The sequence below is a fragment of the Pteropus vampyrus genome, unplaced genomic scaffold (assembly GCF_000151845.1).
Source record: "Pteropus vampyrus isolate Shadow unplaced genomic scaffold, Pvam_2.0 Scaffold76, whole genome shotgun sequence".
In the NCBI taxonomy this organism is placed as follows: Eukaryota; Metazoa; Chordata; class Mammalia; order Chiroptera; family Pteropodidae; genus Pteropus; species Pteropus vampyrus.
The window spans coordinates 7,594,039-7,607,769 of NW_011888857.1; the positions used below are offsets into that span (position 1 = coordinate 7,594,039).

General features: G+C 34.5%; 1 protein-coding gene across 1 annotated transcript in view; it reads right to left on the reverse strand.

Annotated features, from left to right (window-relative positions):
- ANO5 (anoctamin 5) overlaps positions 1 to 13,731 on the reverse strand; it is an 84,637-nt gene that overhangs the window by 67,340 nt on the left and 3,566 nt on the right. The window contains exons 2-3 of the mRNA XM_011362601.2: positions 10,226 to 10,272; positions 1,351 to 1,401 (exon numbers count right to left, since the gene is read on the reverse strand). Of these exons, the coding sequence (XP_011360903.1) occupies positions 1,351 to 1,401; positions 10,226 to 10,272 (98 nt within the window). The remainder of the gene's footprint in view (positions 1 to 1,350; positions 1,402 to 10,225; positions 10,273 to 13,731) is intronic.

The following is a 13,731-nucleotide window of genomic DNA, read 5'->3' on the forward strand; positions in this document are numbered from 1 at the left end:
AATTGTAGATATGAATCGTTTTGGATCTTGCAGAGTTTTTTCAAAAGTACCATCCTGAATTCTCTCTCATTTAAATCGCACATTTCTATGTATGTAAGCTTATTTTCTGGAGATGTTTCTCTTTCTTTTTTGAGATGCCTTGTCACCTTGGTTGTTCATGGTGTTTAATGGACTATTTCTCCACCTGGGCATTAATGAAAGTGTATTCTGCTATTTTTCCAGAAAGAAGATTTATTATATAAAGATCTCTCTTTAGCCTGTTGCAAAGAAGGTGCTTTTCTTTTGGTTTCCAGTAGGTGCATCTAAACTTCTTGGATCCCTGCTTTATATAAAGCCTTAATAATGTCTTTCTTTCCTTCTTATAGATGTTTAATAGGCTTGCTACCCTCAGTCTCAGTCCGTGTCAGTGTTAACGACAGTTTCGGTAACATTTGCTCAGATTCTCCTCGGGCTCTGCAGTGTTAGGTCTCAGAGGATATGGGGGAGGGGCTCTTTGGGTTGGGGGATGGGGACTGAGGCTCGGCCTTGAGTTTTGCAACTGTGACTGGTAAAATTCAACTGTCATTTCTCTGCCATCCCCACTTCTCTGCTTTCTACTCTGATGACCGGGCACTGCTGCTGGCTGCATGGAGCTCACAGTTCTCCCAGGCAGGACTGTTCAGGGAACTTGCCTCACTTTCTCCCCTTCCCCTCTTCCTACAGGTAGCTCCGGCTGTGAGAGGCAACTTCTTTGTTTCCTCTAGTCCACTGCCCAACACCCGGGGTTCTGACCAGTGGTAGTTCTTATGTGCAGACCCTATGCTCAGATGTGCTGGTGTGAAGTTTGGGTGTTTTTTTTTGTTGTTGAGTTTTAAATGTTCAGCTTATTGTTGTTTCAAAGGAAGAGATTTGGGGACATTACTCTCTTACTTGATATTAAAGTTTGATTTTATATAAATTGTACTTCTTCATGATTATTCTTAGGTATATATTTCTGGGTAAGAAAAAATGATGTATGGAGAAATAATGGTGAACTAGTCCTCAGAAACTTGAGTTCTAGTCAAGAATCTACCACTTAAACATATGAACGATTTTGGTCAAGTCTTTAAACCTCTCAGATCCTTCATTTTCTCATTTGTAAAACTGAGGAATTAAATTGCAACCAAAGTGCTATGCTTTATGTGTCCTCATCAATATGTCTGATGTTACCTTTTTCCCCCATTAGAAGCTGATTTTTTTCCAAAGTTAATAAATTCTCAAAAATCATGTATGAGGACCTGAAAAATAACTGAACTCAGAAAGAGAGCATCACCACAAAAAGATACCCCATTTGTGTCCATGCAAGAAAATACAGTACTGATTCCTGCTTACCGTTGGTTCTTCATGGATGAGCAAGCTGGTCTCTCTGCTGCCCAGGCTCTGCTAATGGTACCATGGGGAAGATACAATGTTGTTAATAATGCAAGTGGGGGGCATATAACTTTCAACAACAAAAACTCTCAGTTCTCTTTGTAGAAATACTAAACCTGCAATTCAGGGGAGCTATGAAATACCTGAAATAGAATGCAAAACTGTGTGTATATATGTGTATACCTGTGCATGTGTATTCATGCATGCGTGGGCATATATATATGTGTGTGAAGAGAGAGTTTGAGAAAGAATAGGAATTTTGGAGGTAGCTTTATTAAATCATAAAAAAACCCTGAGACACAGAAATGATTAAGAACCATATTATGGAGAACAGGGAGGTATATTTTTAATGGTGCTGAATCCTGAACAAGACCAAAAGGAAGGGCAGAATTAAGTGGCTATTTTAGGCCTTTCGAATATTTTATGAGAATTATTAAAGTGAATATCTTGGAAAATGCACTGCCAGAATTCTTAAGGATTTGTACTTATAACCCAAGAAAAAGCCATACATGAATATAAATACACACAAACCACTTGTAATTAAAGCAAGAGTGATGCCTCACTTGGTGTATAGTGGATTTTATATCCTCATGTTCCCTGATGGATGGCACACCACAGCAAATGCTCCTGAGAAACTTCCCAGCAATTTCCAGTGACAGGTATAGTAGCATGCTGTGGAGAGGCAGCAGCTAGCAGAAATGACCTGAAACACATGCCCAGACTGGGAATTCATTTACTTGTTTCTTGAAAAATCACAGACAATATCTTATTACACCTAGGTGGTGCTGGGCAGGTCAGCTTTGAAAACAGGAGATAAAATGTGCCATGGACATATTTTTTAAAAAAGAATTCAAAGGGCACCTTGGAAATACACCCAATGCTATAAAAGTTAAGTCTCAGAATGTGCCACAATAAAGCAGTAATTTATCTGTGTTCTTAAGGAGAACAAGAAAGAGATAACACTAAACACATATCAATTTTCATACAACAGTATTCAATATAAATTCCATAAAAGGATAAATGTCATCTATGGTATTAAAGTTTTACTGAACCAGTGGGAAGAGCTGTGGGAAAACTGAGTCTATTAGTAAATAAGTGATCAAAATCCTATTTCAATGACATGTGATTCTATCTGCCTGTAGACCTTAAATGAATTCCTCTAACTCACCAAAATACATCAGATATAAAATAAATAATGAATATCTTGATCATTCAATTCTGAAATAGCAGCTTGATAATAAACTGTGCATCTACATTTCTGCCTTTAAGACAATATATAAATTTATTACAGCTTCATATTATATTGACTCCTCATAACAATATTTTCAATTATGCTAGAGAACAGTTGTTTTAATTATAGGAGCAGACAAAAAATATATATATTAAATGGTCCAAAAGCAATCACACTAGGAACTTTATAATCTCTCACTCTAGGAAAAATTAATTTGCTGTGACTTTCCAATCAAAAGCTGTGGTTATATCTTCAGTTTGCAAAATGTAAAATAAAATAACATAGGTTCCTTCATACTTTTTGCTGAGTATTCCACTGTCTCATTTCTCACTGACCTTGGCAAAAAGAAAATCTGTACTATTCTCAATCCTACATTTCCCTCTTCAGTGGCCATGACTTTCATGTCTCAAGATGTCTCTTTCTCTGACCCTAACCATAAAGGAATTGAATGGAATGGTGCAAAATGAATGAAATGAGTAATTGGATGAAGAAATGATGCAAACTTCCACTAGTAACAAAATGTGGCAATATAAATCAACATAGAAAAAGAGTAGCCATTCTGAATATTCTAAACATAAGTAGCAATGATTTGGAGATTGGAATTCAGAAGAAAAAATGCTTCTGGACAGGATTCTTAAAACGGTATTCTTAAAGAAGTAATATTGGGGTGGGGGGGGAAAGAAGTAATATTGTAGTGATTAAGAGAGCAAGCTCTAGAATCAGATTGCCTGAGTTCAGAATCCTAGCACCAACACTTTGTAGATAAAACAATAACCCAATTTATATAGTCTCACTTTATAGACTGCTCACGACCTTTTTTTAATTATGCCAAATTAATTACTTTATATATGTAGACTTGAGCAAGTTAACCTCTCTATGCCACAATTTCTTTACAATGAGATTAAATAAGATTAACACAAGGGAGATTCTCAATAAATGTTGGCTTTTTAAAAATTAATTTTTGTTTAATTTCTAGTGGTATCATAAACATATTTACCATAACTTTTTAGTTCACATGCATTTTCTGGATCTCTAAAATTATATCAATGTTAAAAGACGACCTATGTTAATTATAAATCAGAGGTAACTCTCTAGGATTTAGTCCCTTTAAAATTTAAGCAATCATGAAAGCACAGACTATCCTTTGACAGTATAAAACAATTGTGAAATAGTGAGCCTGGAATTTCTACATATTCTTGTCTTGTAAAAAGGCCCATTCATTATAACTATAAAATTCTAATAGACTAAACTGAATGATTCTAGTCATCTCTGCCTCAATCTAAAATTTGAATGGATATTCTGTATTATCAATATATCCGTCTTCAAAAACTGACTGCAATATGTTTTTTTTTTTTTTCAGTATTTGAGTGTGAGTAAAAGAAAATCCCGTAGGCACTAAAGAATGTTAAATAAATTGCACTCACTTTTTTTTTCTTTTCATTTTGAAATAATTATAGATTCACAGGAATTTGCAAAGATAGTACAGAGGGATCTTGTGTATTCTCCACCCAGTTTTCCCCAATGGTTACATAACTATAGTACAATGTCAAAACCAGGAAACTGACATGAGGACAATATGTGTTTGTAGTTCTATGTCATTGTATCACATGTATATTCGAGTAAGAACCAGCCCAATTATGATAAATAACTATTCCATTGCAAAGATTTTCCTTGTGCTACCCCTTTTAAAGTTTTGTCTACTTTCTTCCCACTCAGCATCCATAACTCCTAGCAACCACTAATTTGTTCTCCATCTCTATAATATTGTCATTTTGAGGATGCGGTCTTTTGAGATTTTTTTTTCTTCATTCAGCATAATGCCCTGGAGATTCAAGTTGTTGTATATATCAATTTGTTCTTCCTTTTTATTGGTGGGCAGTATTCCATGGTAGGGTGCCACAGTTTGTTTAACCAGTCACCTACTGTAGGACATTTGGGTTGCTTCCACTTTTGGCTACTACAAAAAAAAAGCTGTTGTGAACATTTGTGCACAGGTTTTTGTGTGCATATAAGATCTCATTTTTGTGTGATAAATGCCTAAGAGTGTGATTACTGAGTAATATGGTAAGTGTTATGTTTAGTTTTTAAAGAAACTGCCCAGTTTTCCAGAGTGACTGTACTATTTCACATTCCCATCAGCAATTTTGAGAGATCTAGTTTCTCTGCATCCTCACCAACATTTGGTATTGTCACTATTTTATATTTTAGCACTTCTAATAGGAGTATAGTAATCTCACTTTGTTTTTTTTTTTTTAATTTGCGAATGACTAGTGATATTGAACATCTTTTCATGTGCTTATTTGCTATCTATATACCCTCTTTAGAGAAATATCTCATCATGTTTTTTGCCCATTTGGTTGGGTTGTTTTTTAATACCACTGGGTTTTGCCATTTCTTTATATACCAAAAATAAGAGCTGTCAGATACACGATGTGCAAATATTTTCTCCCAGTCTGTACTTGTCTGTTCTTAACATGATCCTAATGGAATAAAAGTTCTTAAATTTGATAAAGTCCAATTTATCAAATTTTACTTTTATAAATTATGCTTTTGTATCATGTCTAATAACTCTTCACCAAGACCTAGTTTCTAAAAAATTTCTATTTTTTCTTCAAAAAGGTTTATAATTTTATGGTTTACATTTAAAACTATAATGAACATTGAATTAATTTTTGCATAAGATGTGAGATTTAGGTTGAAGTTCATAATTTGGCCTATGGATATTCAAATGCTCAGGTACTCTTTGTTGAAAAGACTATCCTTCCTTCCACTGAACTGCTTTTGCACATTTGTCCTAAATCGTTTGGCTGTGATTGTGTGGGCTATTTTTGCAGTCTCTATACTGTTTCATTAATCTATGTGCCTCTCTCTGCAAATAACACAAAGTCTTGATTAGGCTGCAGCTAAAAAGTAAATCTTTAAACTGAGTAGAGTGATTCCTTCCACTTATTTCTCCTTTTTTTCAAATTGTTTTATCTCATCTACTTCCTTTACATTTCCATGTAAATTTTAGAAAAATCTTTATTTATAAAAAGTCTTAATGAGGAATTGCATTAACCAATACATCAATTTGGGTTTCCACAGGTTCACTGCTCATATATAGAAATGCAATTAATTTCTGTATGAAATTCATTTCTTAGTTTTAGGAGGGCCATGTTTTTTGTTTTGTTTTTGTTATTGTTTTGGTCTTTGTTTTCCTGGATTTTGGTGGATTTTCTATTTAAATCATCATGTCATCTGCAAATAATAAAATAAAAAATAGGAAGAGTTCCATTTATTCCTTTCTGATCCATAATCTTTTTATTTTTTTGCTTTACTGCAAGAACTTTCAGTATTATGTTTAATAGGAGTAGTAAGTGAAGACAGCCTTGCCATGTTCCTGTGGGTTGTTGGGCCTTTTTTTTATAATTCCATTTTGATTTATTGAAACAGTTTTTGGGTATATGTTTTTGTATAGATTTTTTTTTTAATGTGGGTTTTGAGATTATATTTTATGTATATATTATTTACCTCAGCCTATAGTGTGTATGTTTTATCCATAGCCTCTGTGGGTATGTTTTAACGTAAACCTCACTTCCCTTTACACCCCCAAACCTCTTTGCTTATAAGTGTCTTAAAATTTTCTCTGCATATGTAGAGAACCACATCAGACATTGTTAAAATTTTTACTTCAACTGCCAAATGTAATTTTGAAAATTCAAGAGAAGAAAGTCTATTGTATTTATTCATATTTTTACTCTTTCTGTTTTCTTTTTCCTCCTTCCCCATGTTACAAAATTCCTTATTTTATCATTTTATTTCTGTCAGGGAACTTCCTTTGGCCAATCTTTTAGGGTAGATGTGTTGGAGAAAATTTTCTTTAGTCTTTCTTCATTTGAGAACGTCTTCAATTTTTATTCATTCTTGAAGGGTATTTTCACTGGCTATGGAATTCTATATTGGCATTTTTTTGAGCTCTTGAAACAATTGTACCACTTCCATCAGCCTCTATGGTTTCTGATGAGAAACCTATTGTCATTTTAAATACTTTATCTCTATGGTTTAGGAGTTTTTTTCCCCTCTCTCACTGCTTTCAGAATATTTTTTTCTTGTCTTGAGTTTTCTGAACTAGTTTTAGTTTGAATGATGTGAATTTCTTTGGGTTTATACTGTTTGTGTTTCCCTCAGCTTCTTGAATCTGTAGGTTCATGTCTTTTAACAAATCAATATATTTCCAGCTACTATTTATTCAAATATTTCTTTAGCCCACTCTCTCCTCTCCTAGGACAACAATAACTCAAATATGAGATCTTCTGTTATAGTCTCACAGGTCCCTGAGTCTCTGTTCTTTTTTTTTTTTTTTCATTTTCTTTCTTGTTTAGATTGGGTAATTTTTATTTATCTCCAAGTTCAGTGATTCTTTCCTCTATCCATTCCACTCTGCTGTTGAGAGATTTTTATTTCAGTTATTCTATTTTTCAATTCTAAAATTTCTAATATGTTCTTCTTTAAAACTTCCATTTTATTTTTGCTGAGACTTTCTATTTTTTTTTTAATTCATTTCAAGAATGTTCACAATTGCTCACTGAAGCCTTTGTATGAGAGTTGCTTTAAAATCCTAATCAGATAATTCTAACATTTATGTCACCTCAGTATTATCCTTCTGGTTCTTGGTATTATATGCAATTTTCTATATAAATCTAAACTCGTGAGACATCGTGTTATAAAACTCTAGATTTTATTTAAATCTTCTGTTTTAGCAAGTCTTCTCTGACTTGTGTGGTAAGTGGAGCGATGCTTTACTACCTGGTAGCAGTAGAATTCCATGTGCCTCTCTCAGCCTCTGTGAATATGAAGGGGTAGCAGGGTAGTAGAAGGGTTTCACATTGCTGCTGGGTGGGGGTGGGGTGGAAGTTCAAGCTTACCTAAGCTTTCACTGATCCCAACCCGGCTGGAAAGGGCAAGGACACCTCCTTACTGCTCCCTACATGGCTTCCACTGTCACCACGGCAGGAAGTGATATGGGGGTGGCCTCTCTACTTCTAGACAGTGGTGAAACACCTCGCTTTCCACCAGGCTACTTTTGATACCAACCCAGCAGAAGAGGATTGAATGCCTTGTTATCACTGATGAGAGTGAAAGTTCAGGTTTCCCACATGTTCTCCATTGACATCATGCTAATGAGTGCATGGGAGGGACACATTTTCACCCAGTGGGGACAAAAGGCCTGGGTCCCCATCCAGCCTTTTCTGACACTAACTATGGGAAGCTGGACGCCTTGTTACCACCAGGCAGGGGTGAAAAGTCTAGTCTCCACAACTGAGCTCTTTTTGAGGGGATGATGGTAGGACCTTTTTTTTTTTTTTTTCCTGTGGTGTTTGGCTATAAAGAGCAGTTACTGACTAAAAGTTTTCTGTATCCCTAGGTTACCCATTGCCTGGTCCATTAGCTAGAGAGAATAGGCTTATCTTGGTGCTTTACTTGTCTGTGCCAGTTAGCATGTTGCATTACTGGCTCCTCCAGCATCCAGTCTACAATATATAAAGCAAAGAGAAAATTCAGGGAACTAACTTCAGTGCTGTCCCTTGAGTGCCAAGGTTGCCAGCCAATCTGTCTTCTTCATTCTAACTTTCAGAGTCTTCTTATGTTTATTTTATATATAATGCCAAGAGTTTTTAGTTGTACTTAGCAGAAGGAATAGGAAAAATTTTGTCTATTCCATCTTTCTGAAAGCAAAAGCTACAGTCGCTTTTAAATTGACTAATTCAATAATATATTCACTTAATAACTCTAAGCTTTACAGTAATTCTTCTTTGTTTCAGACAGATGCTGCTTTTGCTCCAAAGCATTCTACATTAGAAAAGAAGTGTTAGCCATAACTCTAGGTTGAGTCTAAAAGGGACTTTGGTATGACAGTGCTCCCAGCATTGAATTTGTTTCCCTGTCACCTGCCGCTTGTTGCTTTCCTATAAAATTTTTTAAAAATCCAAAAAACTATGAGATATATTTCTAAAATACTATGGTTGAATTTAATTAAGTAAATTTTTGAACTTGGCAAGCCAAAAGTAAAGCCTTAAAAATCTCAGCAAACTTGTTTCAAATGAAGACCTATCTGAGGTTAAAGACAAGGAAGCAATAACTATTGCTCTTAAATGTGCAAAGGAATAAGGAACAGCATAAATATGACATGAAATTGTTTTTCTGTTATAAAAGTTTGGGATATACATAGATATGAAAGATACACACAGAAGCAAAGAATGTGAACTGTAATTGAAGTTAACTTGAGCAATACATAAAACAATTTGTGAAGAGTGTATTATTATTATGTCAATATGAACAAAATAAAAATGACAATATATTTATTATCATTTAAATTGTGTCAATCTCATAAGATAAAACTTTCCTCAGTCTACTCTAAAGACTAGAAAACTTTAATTTTCTAAATAATTACCATGATTCATTTACTCAATAAATGTTCTCTGTGTCACATTACATCTCTTTAGTTGTGGAGACTCTATGACAGTAGTTTTCAAACTTTAATGGCAATAAGAATCATCTAGGTACTTTTTTAAAATCATGACTCCTTAACCTTATCCTCAACAGTACTGATTAGTAGTTAGAGGTTGGGCCCAAGAGAGCCTGCATTTTTAAGAACTTCATTTATTCTTAGTCAGGTGGTCTATAAATTATGCTGTAAAAATTACTTGACTAAATGATTTTCATAGGCTTCTCAGTTCTCATGTTCTTTTTCTCTCAGCATTTTGGTCGCTAAGATTTTAAAGAAATCTCAAAACTTCTGAGAATCTTAAGTCAACCAGCTTATCTAGCCAATTTATCCAGGCAACTAGCATATAGCCAACCTATTCTGATAGGGTGTATTTCCCAAGGTGAGAATTTCAATCATTCCTAAAAAAGCATTTTTAAAGATTTTTTTTTTTTTTATCTGGGTGGAAACTCCTAACCCAATTCAAGGACATGTACCTCCATGAGTACTGCTCTGGGTCAACTAGAGTCTAATAGAAAGATTATTTTATTTGACATACTTTCAAAATGCTTATACTCTGTATATAAGAAATCTAAATTGTTAGTATCTTTTTATAAGTTTTATGAATAAAATAAGGCCTTTGGTCAAGAAAATTCTGTATTTTTACAAGGAGTATTTAATTTTATTATTTATTATTTTATTTAATATATTTACTTAATTCAGGCTGAGTGACTTGAATGCTGGCATATTTATCAGTAAGCACTAATCACAGACTAATAACTGTAACATAAAAAAGCTGTCATATATTATACCTTCATTATACTCTAGCAAAGCGTTAAGCCAAACACTATTATACTGCATATCAAGTCTCAGCATATCTGAGTTTATTTCACAGGGAGACTCAAATCAATTCTAAGCTTGGGTTTGTTCTCTTATAATATCTAGAAAGATCCAATATTAAATCTGCCTGAAACATGGAATTTGCTTTACTTACTAAACGATGAATAGGTTAGAGGATGAAACAGAAAGAATGTACGATGAATAAATAAAGTACAAAGACCTAAGTATTCATAGGAAGTACATTTCTAACCTAGTCTGATTTTTGTTCTGACTTATAGGAAGCTAATGTATATTCAACTTACCTCATTTCCATCAAAAGTATAGTCTGCTTCCCTACCAGTTCTTCCCTCTAAATTGAATAAGAAAGAAAAAAAATGTTTAAATGACCAATTGATCAGAATATGTTAAAAATCTGCATTTGGATAAAACAGGAATTCAAAAATCAAACCAAAGTTTAAAGAAAAAAATACTGGAAGAAAATACTCATGATCTTCCTGGAGCTAAGTTGTTCACAACAGCCTCCAAAAGAAATCACCAACTAAGTTAATCTCACCTACTAAGAAATAAATTGAACTCTAATAAATGCAGTTATTAATCCATAGTCAACAAAACTGTTGAGAGGAAAACATTCAATAGGGATGTCCACTGCTATCTCTTAGTTCTTACCATGTAAGATTTAATATTCTATCAGAGCGTTTTGCTGGAGTTGACCCAAAGTGGTTGCAAGTAAAGCAACTTAAGAATATGACAGAAATTCAAAGCTATCAGATATATAAATGGTATTAATGTTTATCTCATAAGGTTTGTGCAAGCAAATGAGATAAATGAGATAATGCATGCAAAGTATTTCATGCAGTTGTAAGCACAGAGGAGGTCAATGAATATTAGTTATTCTTGTTGTATTATTATTATTATTATTAGGATGTATTCTGTTCTTTTGTTAACTTTCAAAATTGTTTTAAATTCTCTGGGATAAGTTTCAGAGTGTCTGAATTAAGATAAAAAATTTCTTTTGTAGTCAGATCTTTTTGTTATAGGATCTGTTATTTTAAAAGTTAATAGTTGTTATAAGCAAAGCACAAAAACAGACTGTGCCTAAGAGAGGAGGCAACTGAAAAATGCAAAGGAAAAGGCTTGCAGAAATGACCAACTCAGCCATTATAGATTAACAACATCTTATAGATCTCTGAATGGCCTTCTAAAAACTTGTCACATCTACATGAGAAACCATCTGTAAATAGAAGGACTAGTGGTCCAGAAATTCCTTTCCCCTTGTAGCCCCCATCTGAAACTCCCCCTTCCATCCTGAGTCAGGAAGTACATGAAGACCCTCAGACAAAGGAATCACACACCCCTTGCATGGAACTTGCATGGAATAAGCTGTAAGAACTCTAACCGGAACAAACTCGTGCCTTTTATTCTGTCTAGAGCCACATGCGCTCCGCCGGCCTAATAAACTCTCCTTCCTCTTACAAAGTTGTCTGAGCATCCAAATTCCTCCATTGGGTGTTGCTTCCTGCAACATGCCCATTGCTATATCACTTAACATTTCTGAGTGCAGTCTTTCTAATCTATAAGATTAAAAATATAAGTAAAAATCATTTGAAAAATATAAAACATCATACAGCACCACCATGAGTACTGTTTAGATGTATAACTCAAAATGCCATGTCTCGACCATCTCTCATTGGACTTTTTAATGAAAAAGACATCAATCTAGCAAACTCTTATAATGAGTAGATAAAGAACTGGATTCTAAGAAATACATGCTTTGTCTCTCAAAGTATGGTGCTTGAGAATTGACTTAGGGAGGCTTTCATTTTTCTTGAAGACAAAAACAGGCACTATTATGCAGAACTAAACAGAGTTCCAAGCACAGAGCAAACAAGTATAGTTAAAGAGTATTTTATAATTCTAACTTTTAGAAGAGAAAGTTGAAAAACTGCAAGCACTGACCACTCCTTCATCTAGTTATTTTTGCTGCATTTAACATATAGTTGAAAAAATATTTTCAAACTATCGGAACTTGATACAATGCATTTATTTGAAAATGGGAAATGGGACGGCAGATTTCCTTCAGATTATCTCCAATCCCTACTACTTCTCTTATGTTTTCATCTTTCAATTTGCTGCTTCTTTTCTTCTAGCTAATTTCTTTCTAGGCTAATTCTTGCTTATTTTTTTACATTATATCAGTTTTGACATCTTCCTTTCAGGCTTCACCTGAAACCTTATCTGTCTGCTGGGTGAGCCTCCTAGCTGCTCCCATACCACCCTGGATATAGCCCTTTCTGGGTACCTAACCCAATTATACCTCCCTCCACAAGACTGCTAGCTCCAGCTCCCTGAGAGCCAGATGGAGCATACTATGTAAACTGCAGCCTTTTGTGAAAAGCAGAAAAGTTAAAGAGGATAGAAGTACTTCATACACTATACTCCCTCTCACACATAAATGCTTTCTAGCTCTCTCTCTCACAAACAAAATCAGAGGCTCACAGATGCTCTAGACCCAGACACACTTTCACATTCACAGAGGATAAGGCTATAATAACTATACATAATCACCAAACCCCTGACAAAACAGAGGCCTATCTGAAGAGGCAGGATTTGAAGTTGACAACTTTAAATCAGCTTCTTTTTATTCTTCTAACTTCCTGTAAAATCAATGGAAATGACTATATGCATCCTAATGGGCTAGAAATCAGAAATACGAAGGATTTAATATCAATCATTGTGGCAATTCATAAAATATGAGCTCAAAGTAAAGCCAACCCAAAGACCGAGCTTTGAGTTTTCACTGAAAGCACATTGCTAAGAATACACACTCCAGAGCAAACCCAGAGCCCAAAAATAGCACTTGCATTTACCAAATGCTCCGATCAGCTTACACTCTGTCCAGCAGCATAAAATAAAATATGGTTGACCCTTGAACAATGCAGAGATTATGGGCACTGATTCCTTCCAACAGTCGAAAGTCCACAAAACTCAACTACTAACAGTCTACTGTTGACAGGAAGTGTCTTATCAATAACATACATGTGTATTACATGTGTATTACATACTATATTCTTACAATAAAGTAAGCTAGAGGAAAGAAAATGTTATTAAGAAAATCATAAGGAAAATACATTGACAATATCTATTGAAAAACACATCTGCGTATAAGCAGACTCACACAGTTCAAACCTGTGTTGTTGAAGGGTCAACTGCATCTGACATCAAATATTCACATTACCAAAGGACAGGTGTACATGTAAATCAATTGTTAAACTTTCTCGTATTTACTCTTTAAAGGTAATTTAGGAAATACATAATATACTAAATCTAGGCTTACCTGTTTTGATAAATTTACTGTAAGAAATCTGTCTATGTTTTAAAACAGAAATAAGAGTAGCTTCTAAAATTTAATGCTGTGTAACCCAGTAATTTTCATCCTTCTTCAACCATCACTTTTGTTTTCATAGCTGTGTCATTAAACTCCAGGAAGAAACATATATTTAGAACTGAGCTTCCAAAATCCATTGGATTATAGATGTTGAAAACTACATCCTCACTGCACTTTTTACATAACCCTAGTAATAACAGAGGTCTCAATAATGGGCAGTTAAAGCAACTCAGCAAAACAACTGACATATTGAAAAACATTAAGAAATATGTCATCTGAGTGGCCTGGATGGACCACCCTGCTCCTTAGACGCCACTCTCACCAATCCACACTACCCTGTTGTGCTTGGATTCTGGATCTATGAACAAAACAGAAAACAGGAATTTGGGCAGGATGCAGTCGTCAGAACCAACCATCAAATAT